The sequence below is a fragment of the Schistocerca americana genome, chromosome 8 (assembly GCF_021461395.2).
Source record: "Schistocerca americana isolate TAMUIC-IGC-003095 chromosome 8, iqSchAmer2.1, whole genome shotgun sequence".
In the NCBI taxonomy this organism is placed as follows: Eukaryota; Metazoa; Arthropoda; class Insecta; order Orthoptera; family Acrididae; genus Schistocerca; species Schistocerca americana.
In genome coordinates, this window is record NC_060126.1 from 319508238 (window position 1) to 319528055 (window position 19818).

Sequence of the window (19818 nt, forward strand, 5' to 3'; positions counted from 1 at the left end):
CATGATGGGCATCATGGAGACAAGTGTTTGGCAGTGATATGTATGTATGTAACTCATCCATTTCAGTACCCGTTTGAGGACAACAGTTCTGTATCTAGTTTATAAATGCACATGATTGAAAACAACAAGATAATAAAATGCAGAACATACTGTACAATGGACAGTATGCTGATAAAAATAAAGATTTGAATATGCTAAAATAAAGACTTTACAGAAAAAAGAAAAAAAACAGAGGCTTTAGACAAACAGTAGTTTCCTTTATGTAGTAAGATGTGAAAATATACATGGAAGAAAATGGGCTTTTAAATCGATTAGGGCGTTCCTAAGAAGCTACAGTATGACGCAACATTTTTGGACTCTGTATAAAGTGTACATTAATTTAGATACTAAAGGAACATCACAACAAAAGCTGGAGGCATGAAGTTCTCAAGAAATAATGTCAGGCAAATAGAAACAGTGACTGGAATCAGAGTTAAAGTGCACAAGCTATACAAGCCGGAAGGCACTGGCAAAAATATGTGAACAGACCGTAATGAAAAGTCTAGTTTTAGATGACAAAATAGTTTGTTACTCACATTTAGTGCGGCACGGCGCCGAGGAGGAGGGGTACTCTGACCTGTTGATATACGATGCCTTTGCACTAATTCATCTGCTGGAGGATCTGTCCAGAAATGGTCCTGTGTCTTTGTTTTAGAGTAATCCAATGCACATGGGCCAACTGAAAGATTATCCATGATGATAAAGATAACAAAGGTGAAGTGTTCAAAATTAACTAGAAACCCGAATTACAGTTTTGCTTGGTTGAAGTAACTTACCAAGAAGGGAGCTCAAGATTGAGCCATAGTCAGGATCTGCGACAAGGGCATCTTTCTCATAGTATTTGCTGAAACAGACCATACAGCTTGTCAGATACCACTGAATCAATAAATGAGAATGAGAATTATTTTGTAAATAGCTATAAAGAGGCCGTAAAATGTTGAAGCACATTGTGATTACTTGCACAACAGTGATGAGAAATAATCTTAAGTTCCTAAAGTTTTGTATTTTGTTTTGAGGCAGCACATAGTTGGCAAACTCATACCACATCATAAATAACAATGATGCCAAGCTATAATACTACATCTGCCTGGTGAAGATCTGTCAGAAAGGAACCAAGACAAATGGGAAGCCATAAATAAAACTTGGGACAGACACAGCGAGATTAACCCTTTAACTGATGTGGGCAAGTTAACTCCTCATGCTCCACCACCCACCCAGTGCTGAGGACATATTTAAAAGTAGCCTCTGGGCTTTCCTGAAATGTTGAAATGTTATTGACCTGTTTTCATGTCCTGTTCCACTGATCCCTCTGTTGTGAATGAGTTACTTCCACATCTTGGTCAATTAAAGAACAACATATGTGCCTCTTTGCATGCTATCATTAAAAAAAACAAAAAATAATTAAAAAAAAGTTTCTAATTCTTGAACCATTTATGAAATACAACATTTGTTATGACCATGCAATTCATGATTAGGAGGGATGGGAGTGGGTGCATCACATGACTGTCCATTAGACATAGAAGTCAGTAACTCTAATGAAATAAAATATCATTCTGCTCTCAGTTTTAAATAAAATTACTATATCTTATCTACATTTCATACACCACAATGTATTAACTAAAATCAATCATTCACAGAGTCCATGCAGTGAGTTTTTACCTCTGCCTCTTATTTAAAATTTAGTGCTATGTTTTACTGAACTTGCAGCACAGTAACTAAGATGAATAATGAAAATAAAGTCAGTCCTTTATTGAATGAAGATACAAAACTGTAAGATATTCAAAAATTGTGTCATGTCATCCAAACAAGACATATGCAGGGAAAAGCACCACAGGCGCAAAGATGCAAGCTGATGCCAGTGCCATAGAGACAGGTCCCTCACGCAAGTTCCACCAGCGCCATGGGCAGAGCTGAGGATGAAGATATCGACTTCGCCTTGGCCAATTGCTGGCCAAATATAATCTGCCAATGACCGGACGACATCAGTCAGAAGCCTACTCAGAAGACAGAAGAGCAGCTCTCGCCCACTTGGTTATAGATCATCATCCAGGACTGACTTAGGCAGGGAATGTCATTTAGTAAACTCTTAGAAGTGAACAGACAGTAGTTGTAATTTGCATTTGCTATGTACTGTGAAGTTTACCTATGATCATTTGCACTTTGCCACTGACAGCCTTTTTCATGTTGTATTACATGCAGTTTTACAGACCTTCATTATTCAACAAGTCACAAAGATGAGTAAACCTTTTTAACTCATTTGTGTGACTTTGTGGCTAATTTGTTGGAGTGTTGTAGAACCTTCATTCTCCTATCCTGTTACCTAACTCTGGGGCACAGCTGTGTAAAAGTGGCAGGGAGAAATTGTCGTAGCGGTGTACTGCACCAGAAGCTGGGAGTTTAATAATAGGTGTTATTAATGTGCCAAAATGAGATACCAATTTCCTTCCTGTAAGTAACATAACAGGAAATGGTAAGTCAGTTTATTTTTATTGACAAAATATTTTTTTAAAATCTTACACTACGGCAAATTTCATCTATGGAATGTGGAAAGTAGTTTGACTTGAAATTTGTCAGAAAGCAAGCAAAGAAACAATCCCTTTGCAAAGTTGCTTGCTAAGTCAGGAAGCAAGGAAGGCAACAGGTTGAAACATTTTCAAGTGACACTAATCTTATCTGTGATATGTAAGGCTAGGACATTAGACACAAATTTAAAGTTGCTCTGCCTAAATCTATCACATGTAACCGTGCTGCCAATGAACCATATGTTAAATAAGTGTTTAGAAGGTATGCACACTAGAGTGGGGAGGGGGGGGGGGGGACACCTGGTATATACCGCCTCATCACACATCATACAGGTACATGCTTATGCATATGAAAAGTAGTAATTTCTGATCACCAGTCCAAACAGCTCACCTACTGTTTTGCACCAAGTAGTCAATTATCTTGGCCAAAGATTTCTCAAAAAGTGCTATGCGAATCCATAGGTATCGTGGAGGTGGTGGTGGCGGTGAAGTCTGAGAACCATTCTTCTGCAGTGCTGAGGAGTCGCCACTTGAACTGGAACGCCTGGGTTAAAAAACAAAATTAACGACATTGTTATCATGATACAGCTGACTTAAACCTGTGACACAATTAAATTTTAACACAGCAGAGAGAACACAAAACAAAAAATAATGTGTAATCTTATACTTCTATCTTCACAGGTGGTTGTTTGATTGGGGTTAAGAGACTAAAAAGTCCTTCAGTCAAGAGTGTGTTCATCCAGAGGTAGTGATGTCCACTAAAAATGTGCTCAGCTAAGAGAAGTACGAAGCAGTATTAATGGCAAGGCGCTCTATGTCAATACTGGTGCCAGAGCTGAAAAACAATTTACAGAAAACAATTTGCAAGAAAAGTTGGGGAGTACATTCTAAAGATGATATGAAGAGCTCCTGGCTGAGGGCTGCAAGGTACATTCCAACTGGTAATCCCACCTGAGTGGGGAAATGTCGAGGGGATCAATGTACCTTATATGCAACAGGAATAGGATATGTTGGATGATCAGGAAATTGTCAAATGGCGATTACATAGGCAGGAAAGAGTTGGTACTATTGGAATGGAGGAGGGAAGATTTCCACTTCGGCAAGGACACTGTCTACAGGACTTGTCAAGAAGGTGCTAGTGGCCAGTCAAACTCCACAATAAGGACTGAGTCCAACAATTTCAAAGGTGAAGGCACCAGTGAGCCATAAACCTAGCAACCATAGTTCAATTGGGATTGGACTACAGCCCAGTAAATATGATGGAGAGTACAGTAATCTGCACCCCAAGAGATGTGGGCAAAGAAGTAGGAGCATTAAGCTTTTGCATGCAGCTAATCTTTAGCTGATGAATCTGGAGCAGCCAAGTCAGCTTTTTGTCACAGATGAGTCCCAAAAATCGAGACTGTCTAAGTGCTGGACATGCAAGTAGAGTTCTGGGTCTGGTGGACTTTGTTACAATGACAAAAATTCTTGACCCAAACTTTTGCAGGAGAGAACTGGAAACCAAGGGAAAGGGTCTAATCAGAGGCCTATTGAATGGCACCTTGGAGCTGACATTTATCCAAGGCTACAGAGGGGGAACTGTACCAAACACAGAAGTCGTCAACCAGTGCGGGGTGACCAGTGACATAATAGAGGTCACTGCCCATTGATGGCCATGAGGAAGAGTGTAACACTTACAAGGGGAAGGCCTCAGAGACAGCCAACCAATTCGGCTCAAATTTGGCAGGTCACTTGTGTACAACCTAAAACAAAGGACTAAGATATTTTGGGTCAACATTCCCGCAATTTTGAGAAAATCACCCCTAAAGGTTATGACAAGCAATCGACTCAAAATTGGTGGGATCGATATCTTCTTCTTCTTCTTCTTCGCGGATGGATCACTTAGGACCACGCGTAATCAACATTTGTTGGCCTTCCTTTTCGCTCAGTATTCCTTCATAAACAACGAATGGGCTAGCTTTCGTTACGTAGACCATGTATGTCGGTTAGTTTTTCTCTCTTCTTCCTCAAAACCCCCTGTGTTTGTGATTTTTCTGATTTCATTTCTATCATGTAGATTTGGAGACCCTAATTCTCTCAGGTCTTTTTCCGTCTGTTTGTACCAGTTCGGTCTTGCAGTTTTGTTCTTTAAAAATGTATGGATTTTGTGTGTTAACCTGTTTGAGTCCATTCTTTCTAAGTGCCCCATGAATTGGATTCTTCTCATGCGCATTGTGTCTTATTTTGGAGATATTTTTATATATTTCTGCATTGGGTTTTGGATAATGCACCCCATCTTTAGTTCTTGGTCCTAGGATTTTCCTCATTATCTTACGTTCTTTCACTTCTAATTCCTCTTTTAGTGTTCTGTGTTGAAGGTTTAGTGTCTCAGATGCGTACAGAGCTTCGGGTCTAATTACTGTTGTGTAGTGTCGTATTTTGCAGTTCCACGAGAGACTCTTTTTGTCAATATATAACTGTAAATAGAGCATTTTTCATCATCAGGTATGGGGTCCAAAAACACATACTTTTCCAGGAATCGAGGTAAGAAACTTTTACAACTGCCACTTCTGTACCCACATGGTAAATGCTTTTCACCAACAGCACCGATAGTGCAACAGCCAAAGTAACTGGCTGGGAATCGGAGAACCCGGGTTCAATCCTGAAGAAACCTAACGGATGTTGTTCTTTTCATTTGTATTTTTCCATATCTCAATTGACAGGGATAGGAGGGTTAATAAGGTAAGTAAATCAATAAGAAATGATAATAATAAGGTAGGCAAATAAATTTATCAAACCTCTTGGGATAGTAAACAACTAAAATGTTACTCCAGGTCACTTTACAATGGCTCTTCCAGTCCTCACTTTTCTTCAAACAATCAGATGGATGGTACTTGTCATACAAACATCTGAAACAAATATACTCATGGCACCAAGAACGTCTAATGAATGCAATGTTCCGACAGCTACACTGTTCCTTCCGAAGAGTCGGCGGAAAACAAACTTGGTTTACATTTAAAAATATGTCTTTTTCGTACCATGCACACGATATCATTGCCTGAAATATCGGTGCTGAAAGTTGGTTATGAATTATGCTGTGAATAGTTATTGCATCCGTGTGGTTGTGCAATTCCCGCTGGGTTTCCAGAATCACATTGCAATTCTGAAGCCTGAAAATAAAGTTTTTAACCTGGCGATCGAAATAGACATCACACGGCTGGCACATAGGTGTGTAGTTTGGCAGTATTACTTTTACAGTGCACGTCGGCTGACCCTCATCATCTATAAATATTGTAGTATTAATTTGTCCACTCCAGGAATCCAATATTAGACAAAACTTGTTATCAGAAACGTATGGTTTTAAAACATTCTCTCAAAATGTTCTGTAAATCGCATTCATCAGTTTCCCAGATTTGGAGCAGGTAATGTAAACATTTTTCAATGAGTCAGTTAAACGACTGATCTCTTCTATAACCTGAGGACGAAATGTAACATTCGTTTCCTGTAAACAAAGGAAAACCTTAGGCAACACTTTTCCAGAGGCTGTGATGGCATATTGCGCCGTGAACGAATGAGTTAGTTTGTTTTTGCTACCAACTGTGACAAGGGTTCGTTTTTCTCCCTTATGCGGTAATGTGCATCGAATGTTCATCCGATACTCGCATCCTGTTTGATCGGTGCTGATCACGTAATCATGATTAAAACCGGTCATAAGTGACGCCGTTTGCGTGCCGAAAAGAGATGCCACTTTCTGTATATCTTCTATGTTTTGTACCTCCTTATGAGAGACATATTTAGTGACATGCCGTTGATGAACTTTATACTCCCGATTTGAAATTTCTTGCCCTAAGATAATGATGCAGCAAAAGTAAAATCCTTGTTGGCCATATATTGAAGCACTGCACCTTCAGCCGACTCCTGAAGTATTCTTGTTGTTACATTCTCATTACGACAACGAGATTCGACAAATCGGTTGTATGTCCACTTATTTATCGCCTGGTATTTGCTGTATCTTGTCCCTCCTTTAACGATATCAATTTCCCACAATTTCAAATCCTTCTTCCTTTTCAGGGCTATTGTTGCTCCATTCTTTTGCAGTGTTTGTAAGTTCCAATTTGGATGATTCATGGCTAGCGCTACCCCCTTTACTTTTACTTCAAGAGGTACAGCGCCGTAGTTCAATCGTTTAGTAACCGGTTCGTAATACTCATTGGGAACAGATGAAGCACATATTCCCAGTGATGTGGAGATTTCCAAAGTGCTATGACCATTTTGCGTTTCACTAGTCGGGATATCTTCCACTGAATCACCTTCTGCTTTGTCTTCATGGTATAGTACTTCAGTATTAACAAAAGTCATTTCGTTCGTCAGCTCCAAAAATCACTCGACAATAGCCGCTCCTATCAATCTGGAACGCCAAGAAACAGTACTGTCTGCTTCCGGTAGTGCACTGATAATGCATCTGTCTTGCAACACTTTTACAAACCAAAACACAGCGTCAGTAACTTTCCACTTGCCATCGTCTCTGACAGGCTCCCAACTATATATTACAGTGCTAGTCAAAGGGTGTACATGTTCCATTATTCAGATTATACACCTGAAAGATATGATACAACAAACAATAACTAGTTACTACGGCATAAACAGACGAGCTAATTACTACAAACTACATACAGTACTCGTCATATGTTACTTATGGAAGAACACTGTATTCATTCACAAAATGTATTTCATTCGGCGTGTTAATGATGGAAAAAACACTACACGTATCAGCGAGGTTTGTGGCAGCCTAATGACAGAAAACAACTCTTTCAGATTGACTTCTATAAGGCTCATGCTGGACATCTTCACTCTTCCAGGGTCACAACTATGATATGACGAAGAGGCAACCGGGACAACATAACTCTCCCCACATGCATTCTGTCCCATGCCTTGCTGTAAACAAGTGTCACGCGGTTGGCTATCTGTGATCCCTCGTGAGGAATTCGCAAAACTTGGAGTTGTTTTCATGTGACAAGGCTTAAAAGTTAAATACTTTACTAACTCATGGCATTTTGGGAAATTAGTTTGCCTACCTTATTATTATCATTCCATATTGATTTACTTACCTTATTAACCCTCCTATCCCTATCAATTGATATACGGAAAAATACAAACGAAAAGAATGACATCTGCTAGGTTTCTTCAAGATTCGAACCCGGGTTTTGCGATTCCCAGCCAGTTACCTTGGCCGTTGCGCTATCGGCAAAAAGCGTTTACCATGTGGGTACAGAAGCGGCAGGTGTAAAAGTTTCTTTCCTCGATTTCTGGAAAAGTTTGCTTTATGCGGACCCCATACCTGATGATGAAAAATGCTCTATTAACAATTATCTATCGATCCCTCCAATTTTGAGTCGATTGCTCATCATAACCTTCAGGGAGGATTCTCTCAAAATTGCAGGGGTGTTGTCCCAAAATATCTTAGAGTCCTTTGTTTTAGGTTGTACACAAGCGACCTGCCAAATTTGAGCCAAATCCGTTGGCTGTGTCTGAGGCCCTCCCCTTGTTAGCACAGTGCCCTCCAGGATGCTATTCTCTTGGATTTGTGGAGAGCTGGACGAAGTACCAACTTTGAACAACTGCTGGCATAAAAACTGATGGATAAAAATTGGTAGGGAGTCCAAAAGCCCCAGCCATGGAATGTGAGTAAAACCTGATGGCATCAGGCAGTATGATATGCCTTTTGTGGATCAAAAAGAGACTGAAATGAGGTGTTGGCATTCAGAAAAAGCCTGTCAGATTGCTGTTTCCAACCTAACCACTTGGTTGGTTGTGGATCGTACTTCCCAGAAACCACACTGACAGGGGGACAAAGGCCTTGAGATTCATGAAGCTAGCATAGTCAGAGGGCAACCATCTTTTTCATGCACTCTGCAAAGCACACCGGTGAGGATATCTGTTGATAGATGTTGGGTTTTTGCCTGGCTTAAGTTTTGGAAAATGATTCTCTTGCCACAGCAAAGGAAGACACCGTCAAGCCAAATATGATTGAAGATCCTGAAGAGATAGAGCCTTTGAATAATATTCGGGTGTCAGATCATCTGATTATGAATTGAATTGGCCTGGGGCCATGTTGTGAGAGAAGGAATGAGCTTGAAGCAGATCCCACTCACAGGAAAGTTCAATATATGATTCTGCTTGGCAGGGGATTAAACACAGGAGGATATCTTCAACTTGTCATTTCTGCAGCAGAAAGGTAGCCAGATAAGTGGACACTGATACTGTCACCAAATGGGTCTCAAGATGTTCAGCAAGAACTGACATCAGTAAAAAGACCAACCTGAAGGACAAGACCTAGAACAGTTGTCCATCATTGGTAGTCCGGAAGACTACAGCTAGGCACCAGCATCTGGGATAAAGAGGTATACATTCCCAAGGAAGAGGCATGGTGCTCCCAGAATTCCTTCTTACAGCATTTAATTAGAGAGTGAGCCTTGGCATGAAATTGCTTAACGTGATAGGGTGGATCTGTGAAGGATGTTGCATGAAACACTGCAGCGCTCTTCAGTGATCCTGAACAGTTATGGCTACATCCTAGGTCCACTGTGGCACCAGCCGCCGATGGAGGGGACGTGTAAAAATGGAGACAACACTTACAGCAGCATGAGTGATTGTGTCGGAGACATCTCATCCAATCTCATAGATGCAATCTGACAGGGATATGGTAACAGCAGATACATATAACTGCCAGTTAGCTGTTTGATGCACCCAGTGTGGTAGTTGGTCCAACTGGCAATGGAAGGAAAGTGACAGGATCTCCAGAATTTGGTCACTGCAACAAAGACCATCATGAAGTGACCAATGGGGTGAAGCCATGTGATTGGGAGAAGAGACTGTTAGTTTGACAGCACTAAAGTGGATAAGAATACTATTAAGTAAAGAAAGAGAGATCATGGTCAGCAAGAAGCTGGTCAAGTACAAGGGATACAGAAAAAGTTCAAAGAAGCTCCTTTTACAATACTGAGAAATTGGGGAGGGAGTGCCACAGATATTATATGTGGCATTTTTATCACAGCTAGATGTTTTCACAAAATTTCAATGATCAACTTCCTCCTCCGAATGTGAAGGAAATTTGTTAGCACCCGTCTACAAAGGGAGAAATGACCATCATAATAAAATAAGAGGAATCAGAGCTCGAGTGAAAAGATTTAAGTGTTTGTTTTGCCTACGCATTGTTCAGGACTGGAAACAGCTTTTGGAAGTGGTTCAATGAACCCTCTGCCATCTACTTAAATGTGAATAGCAGAGTAATTCTGTAGGTGTACCAGACGGGAGGGGTGTGCACTGAAGAACCCAAGTAGAAGTAAAGTGTGTATATGTGATGTGTGTGTGTGTGTGTGTGTGTGGCGGGGGGGGGGGGGGGGGGGGGGGGGGGGGGATGGATTAAGGTCATTAACTCAGTTTAAGTAAGAGGTCTACCTGGAGGTTTGGTAAGGTCTTAAGGGACCAAACTGCTGAGGTCATTGGTCACCTGGAGGTTTCTAAAAGTTGCAAATAGTTATTGTTGAGATCATTTGCAGCTGCACCACAATTGCTTCCAATGTGGTATGAATGGGTATCTGTTCAATGTTAACTTATGTATGAACCAAAGCACAGACCCCTTCAGATGTTCTCTTAGAGCCAGCACATTCTGACAGAACGGGCAATAACCACAGAGCATTAAGGAATGGTTGTCAGTGAAGTATGTTTCTTGTAGAGCAATGCCAATTGCAGAGGGGCAGGAAAAAATAGCAAGATGGCGTCCATTGGAAAGTGCAGTGACAACGCTCGAAAATAGGCAAAAGTTAATAGCGTAAAGAGTGTCAGAAAGAGGTTGTAAAAGGAATTCTGTGTGTGAAGTGCAAGTTGTGGCTGCATAGACTGTGTGAAAAAATACACTTAAAATTTATTAGCGATGATATTCACTAGTCGTGCCTTGACTGTTTGCAGAATGAATACACAAAACTAGCTTCCACAGGGTGTTTGCAGGAAGAAATTATTAAGGTGCTTCTTAGTGATAATGACACTTTAAAAGCAGAATTATCAGTGTAGAAGCATGAAAACTTTGACTTGAAATACAGGATTTTTTTTTTTTTTTTAACAGTTGAGGAAATAGACAAAAATAACATCAAAAACGGGTGGAATGATGCAGTTATTAGCTCAAACAATGAGTGCACTTAAGGAAATAACTTGTGTGGAAGTCCCAAGACCTTAAAATATATACAAGTGGACAAGTGTAACATGCAGTAAAAAGAATTCGTAACATCTCAGTAATGAAAAGCAGGGTGAAAAAAATGAATTCCTCGTTATAGGTGATTCTCTGGTGAAAAATGTGGTACTGCCAAATTCCACAATAGACATTCATCAGGAATCAAGACCTACCTGTTAAAGAAACACTTTAGCGACAGACATAGCTCACAGGATGGTTCAGCAGAGGCCTCTCGGTAGAATTACAAAGGAGTCTTCATCCATGTAGGTACGAATTCTTTTAGATGTTCAAATGTGTGTAAATTCCTAAGGGACCAAACTGCTTAGGTCATCGGTCCCTAGACTTACACACTACTTAAACTAACTTAAATTAACTTATGCTAATAACAACACGCATACCCATGCCCGAGGGAGGAGTCGAATCTCCAGCGAATTCTTTTAGAAGCAACACTGAAGAGGAAATTGTAAGTGAAACAAGAAATTTAATTCGATCTGCCAGTACCCTCTACAAAACATCTAGAATCATGGATGGTAGTATTACCTACAGGACATTAGTAAGTGATCGATATGTAAAGAGAATAAACTGTGATATGAACAAAAACTGTAATGAACTAGGAGCTGTGTTCATAATTCTGAATAAGTTCTTATGCAATAAGTGTTTGGGCAAAGATGGTCTATGTTTAAACAGGTCGGGATCCAAAATTCATAGTACAATGTACACCAATACAAGTAAAATTCTGAAAAATAGGGGAAACTTATAAGAAGTAATGGGGATAGAAAAACAGTGTTTGGTAATGAAAATGGCAAAACCAAAATTGTGCGCAAGAAAGAGTATGCTCGAGAAGATGAATAGGAAAGAATGTCCCTACTTAAGGCACTTTAATATAAATGCTCCAAGTGCTGACTTTTGTTAGTCATAAAAGGAACGAATTACAAATTATTCAATTTGAATGTAGAAATATCAGAGTTATTTGACTCAATGAACACTGACTTACACCTGACAATACTAAAATTCTTAATAAAATCCAGAATTCAGTTTAGCCAACAGTTTTTGTAGACGAGAGAAATCAAATGGTGGCTTCGAATACTTACTCATTGTGATATAAAATATGAAATAAGGAATGATTTTAATCATTTGAATATAGAGTGTATATTTGATAGCTGCTGTATCAAGTTGAGGGACCCAAATGTTGTTGTAGTTTCTATTTACAGAGAAAGCTACAACTGAAGCTTTTCTGCTGAAATTTCATTGCCTGCTTGAAAAGCTCAATTACGAAAAAAGGAAAACGAAAGCAACAGCTGCTGACTTCAATATTGATATCAAAGTGGAAAGCAATGACGTGTTCAAAATTCATTGGCTTAATAAAAAAATTTTAGCTTCAAAATCAACTTCATGCAACCCACTAGAGTAAATGCACACTTGAGTGTGAGTAAATGCACACCTGTATTAATAATATTCAGCAAATGATGTATTTGAAGATGTTCATAAATTTTGCATAGATTTAGGAATCTCTGACCACTCTGCATTATTCATTAAACTACCAAAATTAACAAAGAAATTTCATGTAACAAAATCCACACGAAAAGGAACTTCAATGAAAAAAAATTCAATTATATTTAGAAATAAGTTAAGAGCGTTGACTTGGCTTATAACAGCTGTATTTCCAAGTAATAGTCACTTTAACAACTTTAAGTGGCTCTCTTGAAATATTTAATGAAACTTTCCCACTTAGAACCACATGTAACAAAATGACTAATAAACTTCAATGGATAACTCAGTGTATCCAAATTTCTAGTGCCAGGAAGAGAAACTCCACAGTGAACCAAAAAATAATAAAAACAGATGTTTTACTATTTTCATCATTACAAAACTATACTTAAAAAATTTGTGAAGGCAGCCAAACAAATGGCAAATAAGTTCATTGTACAACAAAAAAGTGAAACAAAAGAAGGACAGTCCATTGTCAAATCAGAGTTAGGTGTTAGAGTTAGTAGTAATGAAATATCTACAATTAAAGTAGAGGACAGCTATATCGTAAACCCAACTCAAATATCAGAGAGTTTAACTGAATTCTTCATAAACGTGGCAAAGTCAGATGATGATGTAGCAGAGTTTCAGAGTAAAGTAAATCCTTTTGGACTCCATCAAGAAGCTGAGTATCTTACGGATTAAAAAAGTCACAATAAAGGATGTGGAAAATGTTCTATTATCATTAAAAATAAAATTCTGCTGGGTAGGATGGGATACCCACTGTTGTTGCTGTGGTCTTCAGTCCAGAAACTGGTTTGATGCAGCTCACCATGCTATTCTATCCTGTGCAGCTTCTTCATCTCCGAGTAACTATTGCAACCTACATCCTTCTGATTCTGTTTAGTGTATTCATTTCTTTGACTACCTCTATGATTTTTACCCTCCACAATTCCCTCCAATACTAAATTGGTGATCCCTTGGTGCCTCAGAATGTGTCCTAATAACCAGTCCCTTCTTTTAGTCAGATTGTGCCACAATTTCCTCTTCTCCCCAATTCTATTCAGTAGCTTCTCCTTAGTTACGTGATCTACCCATCAAATCTTCAGCATTCTCCTGTAGCACCACATTTCGAAAGCTTCTATTCTCTTCTTATCTAAACTATTTATCGTCCATATTTCACTTCAATACATGGCTACACTCCATACAAATACTTTCAGAAACAACTTCCTGACAGTTAAATCTATACTCGATGTTAATAAATTTCTCTTCTTTAGAAACACTTTCCTTGTTATTGCCAGTCTACGTTTTATATCCTCTCTACATCATCAGTTATTTTGTTCCCCAAGTAACAAAACTCATCTACTACCTGAAGTGTCTCATTTCCTAATCTTAACTCCCTCAACATCACCTGACTTCATTTGACTACACTCCATTATCCTCATTTTGTTTTTATTGATGTTCATCCTGTATCCTCCTTTCAAGACACTGTCCATTCCACTCAACTGCCCTTCCAGGTCCTTTGTTGTCTCTGACAGAATTCCAATAACCTCAGTTATTTCTTCTCCATGGATTTTAATTCCTATTCCAAATTTTTCTTTTATTTCCTTTACTGCTTGCTCAATATAAAGATTGAATAACATCGAGGATAGGCTACAACCCTGTCTCACCTCCTTCCCAATCACTGGTTCCCTTTCATGCCCCTCAATTCTTATTACTGCCATCTGGTTTCTGTAAAAATTGTAAATAGCCTTTCGCTCCCTGTATTTTACCCCTACTGAAGTGTTGGCAGAAGAGCCAACCCTGTGTTGCTAGAGGAGGCCGAAATGCACGCTTTTAAGCTCACGCAGATTGTCGTGAGGTCTGAAACAGTTATAGGAGTTGAGTCTAATAAAAAAGGTACATAGCTGGTAGAATACTTAACTTTAATCCATAATTGGTGTACATCGCTCTTGACTGTACATGCTTCAAGATAAATATCAAATGCTATGGCGCCTTGCTAGGTCGTAGCAAATGACGTAGCTGAAGGCTATGCTAACTATCGTCTCGGCAAATGAGAGTGTATTTGTCAGTGTAGCATCGCTAGCAAAGTCAGCTGTACAACTGGGGCGAGTGCTAGGAAGTCTCACTAGACCTGCCGTGTGGTGGCGCTCGGTCTGCAATCACTGACAGTGGCGACACGCGGGTCCGACGTATACTAATGGACCGCAGCCGATTTAAAGGCTACCACCTAGCAAGTGTGGTGTCTGGCGGTGACACCACACCTACCACCTTCAGAATTTCAAAGAGAGTATTCCAGTCATTTTCAAAAGCTTATTCCAAGGCTACAAATGCTAGGAACGTAGGTTTGCCTTTCCTTAATTTATCTTCTAAGATGAGTCGTAGGGTATGTATTGTCTCGTGTGTTCCAAGACTTCTACAGAATACAAACTGATCTTCCCCAAGTTCAGGTTCTACCAGTTTTTCCATTCGTCTGTAAGGAATTCATGTTAGTATTTTGCAGCCATGACTTATTAAACCGGTAGTTCAGTAATTTTCACACCTGTCGACAACTGCGTTCTTTGTGATTGCAATTATTATATTCTTCTTGAAGTCTGAGGGCATTTTGCCTGGCTCATACATCTTGCTCACCAGATGGTATAGTTTTGTCATGGCTGGCTCTCCCAAGGCTATCAGTAGCTCTAATGGAATGTTGTCTATTCCTGGGGCCTTTTTCTGACTTAGGTATTTCTGTTATCTGTCAAATTCTTCACACAGTATCATATCTCCCACCTCATCTTCATCTATGTTCTCTTCCGTTTCCATAACATTGTCCTCAAGTACATTACCCTTGTCCTGACCCTCTATATACTTCTTCCATTTTCCTACTTTTCCATCTTTGCTTATGGCTGGTTTTCCATCTGAGCTCTTGATACTCATACAGGTGGTTCTCTTTTCTCCAAAGGTCTCTTTAATTTTCTTGTATGCAATATCTATCTTACTCCTAGTAGTGATCAAAAACTCAGTATAAATTTGAAAACTTAATAAACCACGGAATAATGTAGATAGAGAGGTAAAAATTGACACACATGCTTGGAATGACACGTGGTTTTATTAGAACAAAAAACACACACAAAGTTCACAAAATGTCCGACAGATGGCACTGGACAGCAAAACGTCAGTGACTGCGCATGACAATCGTGTGTAAAAGGACCTGTAATGAGAGGGATAATCAGATGCGCCAGCAGTCGCAGCATGTTGACGTTACCTGAAAAGGCGCTTTTAGTGAAGCTGTGTTATCAGAATGGGGAATGCGCTAGTTCAGCATTACGATCCTATCGCCATAGGAAGGGGGTTCAAACGGGTAAAGATCCGTTGAAAAATGCAGCTGTGGCGAGAATGAAAAACTGGTGAATGGTGAGGATGGTGTTCCCTGCAGCTCTCGCACAAAGTTAGTTGTTCCCTAGGACTAGCTTCACGGATTAAATGGCCACAGTTGTCACATTTTGGGTCCAACATGCAATGGTATGACAGATGACCAAAGTGTAAGCATCGGAAGTACCCCATAGGTGGTGGAATATAAGCTTTCGTGTCACACCTGTACACTTTGACTACCTTTTTCTAGGAGGACATTCCCTTCACAGGCTAAGATCAAGTTGCCTATATCTGCATAGTTATCCCTGGGACTTTTTTTGGATGCATCTAAGAAAATGTATGCCTCACCACTCAAGATTATCCTATAGCTCCTCATCTGTTTGGAACATAAGTCTCTGTGGAAGATGATTCCTTGGACCATTTTCAAAGCAGTGTGGATCAATGGCCACTGGTATGTAATCCAGATGTTCACATGCCCCAAGAGGTTATAAGGCAGAGGAGGTTTTAAACAATAGTGATCCATTGCACCTTTTCTCAATGACTCAACTCCTCCAAATTTGTCTTCAACATGTTCCACAAAAAAATGGAACTTTTTTGCAATAAAAGAACCCCCATCAGTTCAAGTACATACTAAGAATTGGATAAACTGTTTCACTCCCAAATGTTTGGCTTGTTCCTCTTCCCACAGGGTAGCCAGAGAAAGCAGTAGTATTGAAACTGTCTGCCTTGCAATTTCTGTACCTGACTGATGAAATGGCCAAATCAGAGTCTCCACTAGGATGCCACCTGCTCTGAACATGTGGCACCTAGCTGCAGCAAAGGCCAACTGGCATGAAGGCTGTTGCTGGGAGTCCTGATGCCCCAGGAAATGGGCATCTACTACTTGGCATGCATGGGAAGCTAGCAGCCCAGACACCAGCAGTGTGACTGTGTTGTCAAGAGTACTCAACAAATGAAAAGGTACACACAGAAACTCCATGTCAGACTATCTATTGTATTGGCTTTGAAGGAATGTAAGAGCCTACAAAGGTATTGTGTACAGATGAGCTTCAACATTTGCTTGCACTAGGCATTATTTAAGGTGATGGTCTCCAGTCAGTCCCACTGAAAAAAAAAAATAAATAAATAAATAAATAAAAATAAAAATGTAAAAAAAAATTTTTTTAATGGAAAATAAAGGTCACACCGAGAAGGGGACCAAAAATTACTTCAGCCAAAAAGTGATGTACAAATATTCCAAGAACAGAAAGCAGAACCTAGGGAGTGCCTGGATCAACATCAAAGGCTGCCACCATGAGAAAGAGTAAGAGAAGGAAGGATAGTCAGAGATGAGGGACTGCAGCACAGAAAAGCAAGTAGGTGCTGCGATAGCTTGGGCGCCGGTGCATGCCACGTATGTGTTTAGAGTAGTGATTCTCCCCGAGTGGCTACCTTTACAGATCACTATACACACTGGGTAATTTTCATCACCTGTAAGCCATGGCACAGGCCACATAGTACCTATTTTACTAGCCACCTTTCCCTCATTCACAGGTGTTGTGAATGAAGTAGAAATAACTTTGTTTCCTTATACACTATACTCTCCCAAATTTTATCATTAAATCTATAGTCTCCAGGTTTATGATGTTTTGCTAACATGGCAACAAATTAGATCCTTCACAAAAGACATCACTATTCTGAGACCTTTTTCAGTTAAACCACTGTAAAACAGATCCTGATTAAAGAGACGCAACAGTTTTTAGAAGAAAAGACAGCCCATAATTTATTGCTGACACCAAAGAGAAACAATATTGGTGAATTTCATCCATTTATTACTATGTTGGACCATCTTGTGTATATGCCATCATAACTTCAAATGGCATTCAGAGCATAACTGCCTGAGAAAGTAGTTTAAGTTTTGAATGAAGGCCATAGAAAAAAAGAACATATGCACATACACAAATGCAAGCACGCCTGTGCCTACGCAAGCACCCACACATGCACAAGCATGCAATCACTTACTTGCTCAGATGCAGTGTTACAACATGTGTAATTAATGGTATGTTGCTTACCTGATGGCTGAGGCTGGGGGGGGGGGGGGGGGGGAGATGTTAAATAACTGAAGAATGAGGCCATCAGTCACTTGTTCCTGAGATAGTCTTATCTGGAGTTAGTAACATCAGCAAGAAGTTTATTCAGATTGTGATAATTAAGCAGGGGTGATAAAATCAAAGCATTATTGATGCCAGAGGTGAGAAATAATAGAGAGGGAAAAGTATTTTGATTGGGCCATTAAGCTGAATAAAAGGCCACTGCCAAACTGCGGCTGAGAAAGAGCTGACCAACCAGTGGCAGTAAACACTGCTGAGTACAAAATACACTATTTCAATGGCTGCTTCACAATCAATGTCATCTGGATCCTTCCCTCAGCACCAGCTTTTCTGAACTATGTAGATAGGAGTCATCTCTGCTACACATCCTTCATTCTCATGATCTGCTTGGCCTCTATCTCCAATGACCTCTTGCACAAACACTCACATCCACCATTTCCCAAGACCCACTTATCCTGTGACCACACCCTCTTCCCCCGTCTCCCTCCTCCCACATTCTACTCCATGTCACTGTGCACTACACAAACTCACCAGTGGTGGTGCCAGTACTTCACATTCCTGTATCACACATGTGCTACCTTCCCCTTCCGCATTCCCATCACTTACACCTACTGTCTCCCTCTAACCCATCAGCAAACCTTTCCCCTCATTTTTTCTCTTGCTCACTCCATTTATTGCAGTCCACAGATACACTGTAGCTCTGTGTGTGTGTGTGTGTGTGTGTGTGTGTGTGTGTGTGTGTGTGTGTGTGGGCGCGCTCACCAGCTTTTACATATAGGGTCTCATTTGTCTGGTAGACAGTTGAAAAGGCAGAAAGAAACATCTGACCAAAAAATGTGTGTTTATGATTACTTCCATTTATTCACTTCCAAGTGGTAAGCACAATTTATTTTCAAATTCTTATTTGGAAAAAATATCCTTTTATTGCCAACAGTATTTCATCAAGAATTTCATTTTGGATCGTAAATTGTCTGTCGGAAGACTTTGCCTTATACTAACACACATGAACTGATAGTTATCCTGGATGTTCCTTTTAATAAACCAGTTCTGTCAACAGAGTATACATGAGTATTAAGCATCTTAAACACAGTAATCACATTTATATGTCACTGCTTTCCTGTAAAAATTTCACGACACATCAGACAAGCATTTGCTTGGAAGTTTCCCAAATATAACACATGTGGAGACCAGCTAAGTCTCCTGTCAAATGTAAGACCTAAAAATTTTGTAGCGCCAGAAGTTAATACAGACCGTCGTCTTGGCAGAAAAACGGAAGCCATTGGCAACACTCCAGGAGTACAGACGGTCAAGAGAACGCTGAAGACAGCGCTCCAGGAAACATGTACGCTGCGCGCTGCAATAGATGGTAAAATCGTCCACGAAAAGGAAGCTGATACATCAGCTGGGAGGCAATTCATTATTGGATTGGTCGCTATGGCGAAGAGAGCGACGCTCAAAACTGAGCCCTGTGGCACCCCATTCTCCTGGCGAAAGGGGTCTGACAGGACAGAACCCACACGTACCCTGAACTGTCGATCCATTAAAAAGGAACGAATAAAAAGAGGGAGGCAACCGCGAAGGCCCCATGTATGCATGGTGCGGAGAATGCCTGCCCTCCAACAGGTGTCGTAAACCTTCTCCAAATCAAAGAACACAGCCGCGGTCGGGCGCTTCCGCAACAAGTTATTCATAATTAAGGTCGACAAGGTAACCAGATGGTCAACAGCAGAGCGGCGCCTACGAAATCCACATTGTACATTGGTAAGTAGGCGTCGAGATTCGAGCAGTCAAACCAAATGAGAGTTAACCATTCGCTCCATCACCTTACAGAGACAGCTGGTAAGCGAGATGGGTCAATAACTGGAAGGCAAGTGCTTGTCCTTCCCCGGCTTAGGAATCAGTACAACAATAGACTCGCGCCAGCATGCGGGAACATGTCCCTCAATCCAGATGCGATTATAAGTACGAAGAAGGAAACCTTTACCCGCAGGAGAAAGGTTCTTCAGCATCTGAATACGAATAGAATCGGGCCCTGGAGCAGAGGACCGTGACCGGGCAAGTGCATTTTCGAATTCCTGCATGGTGAATGGGGCATTATAACTTTCACAATTCGAGGAGCGGAAGTTAGGTGGCCTAG

General features: G+C 40.3%; 1 protein-coding gene across 1 annotated transcript in view; it reads right to left on the bottom strand.

The window, feature by feature from the left end:
• LOC124544810 (small G protein signaling modulator 1-like) overlaps positions 1–19818 on the bottom strand; it is a 308561-nt gene that overhangs the window by 269875 nt on the left and 18868 nt on the right. The window contains exons 5-7 of the mRNA XM_047123500.1: positions 2953–3105; positions 816–883; positions 576–718 (exon numbers count right to left, since the gene is read on the bottom strand). Of these exons, the coding sequence (XP_046979456.1) occupies positions 576–718; positions 816–883; positions 2953–3105 (364 nt within the window). The remainder of the gene's footprint in view (positions 1–575; positions 719–815; positions 884–2952; positions 3106–19818) is intronic.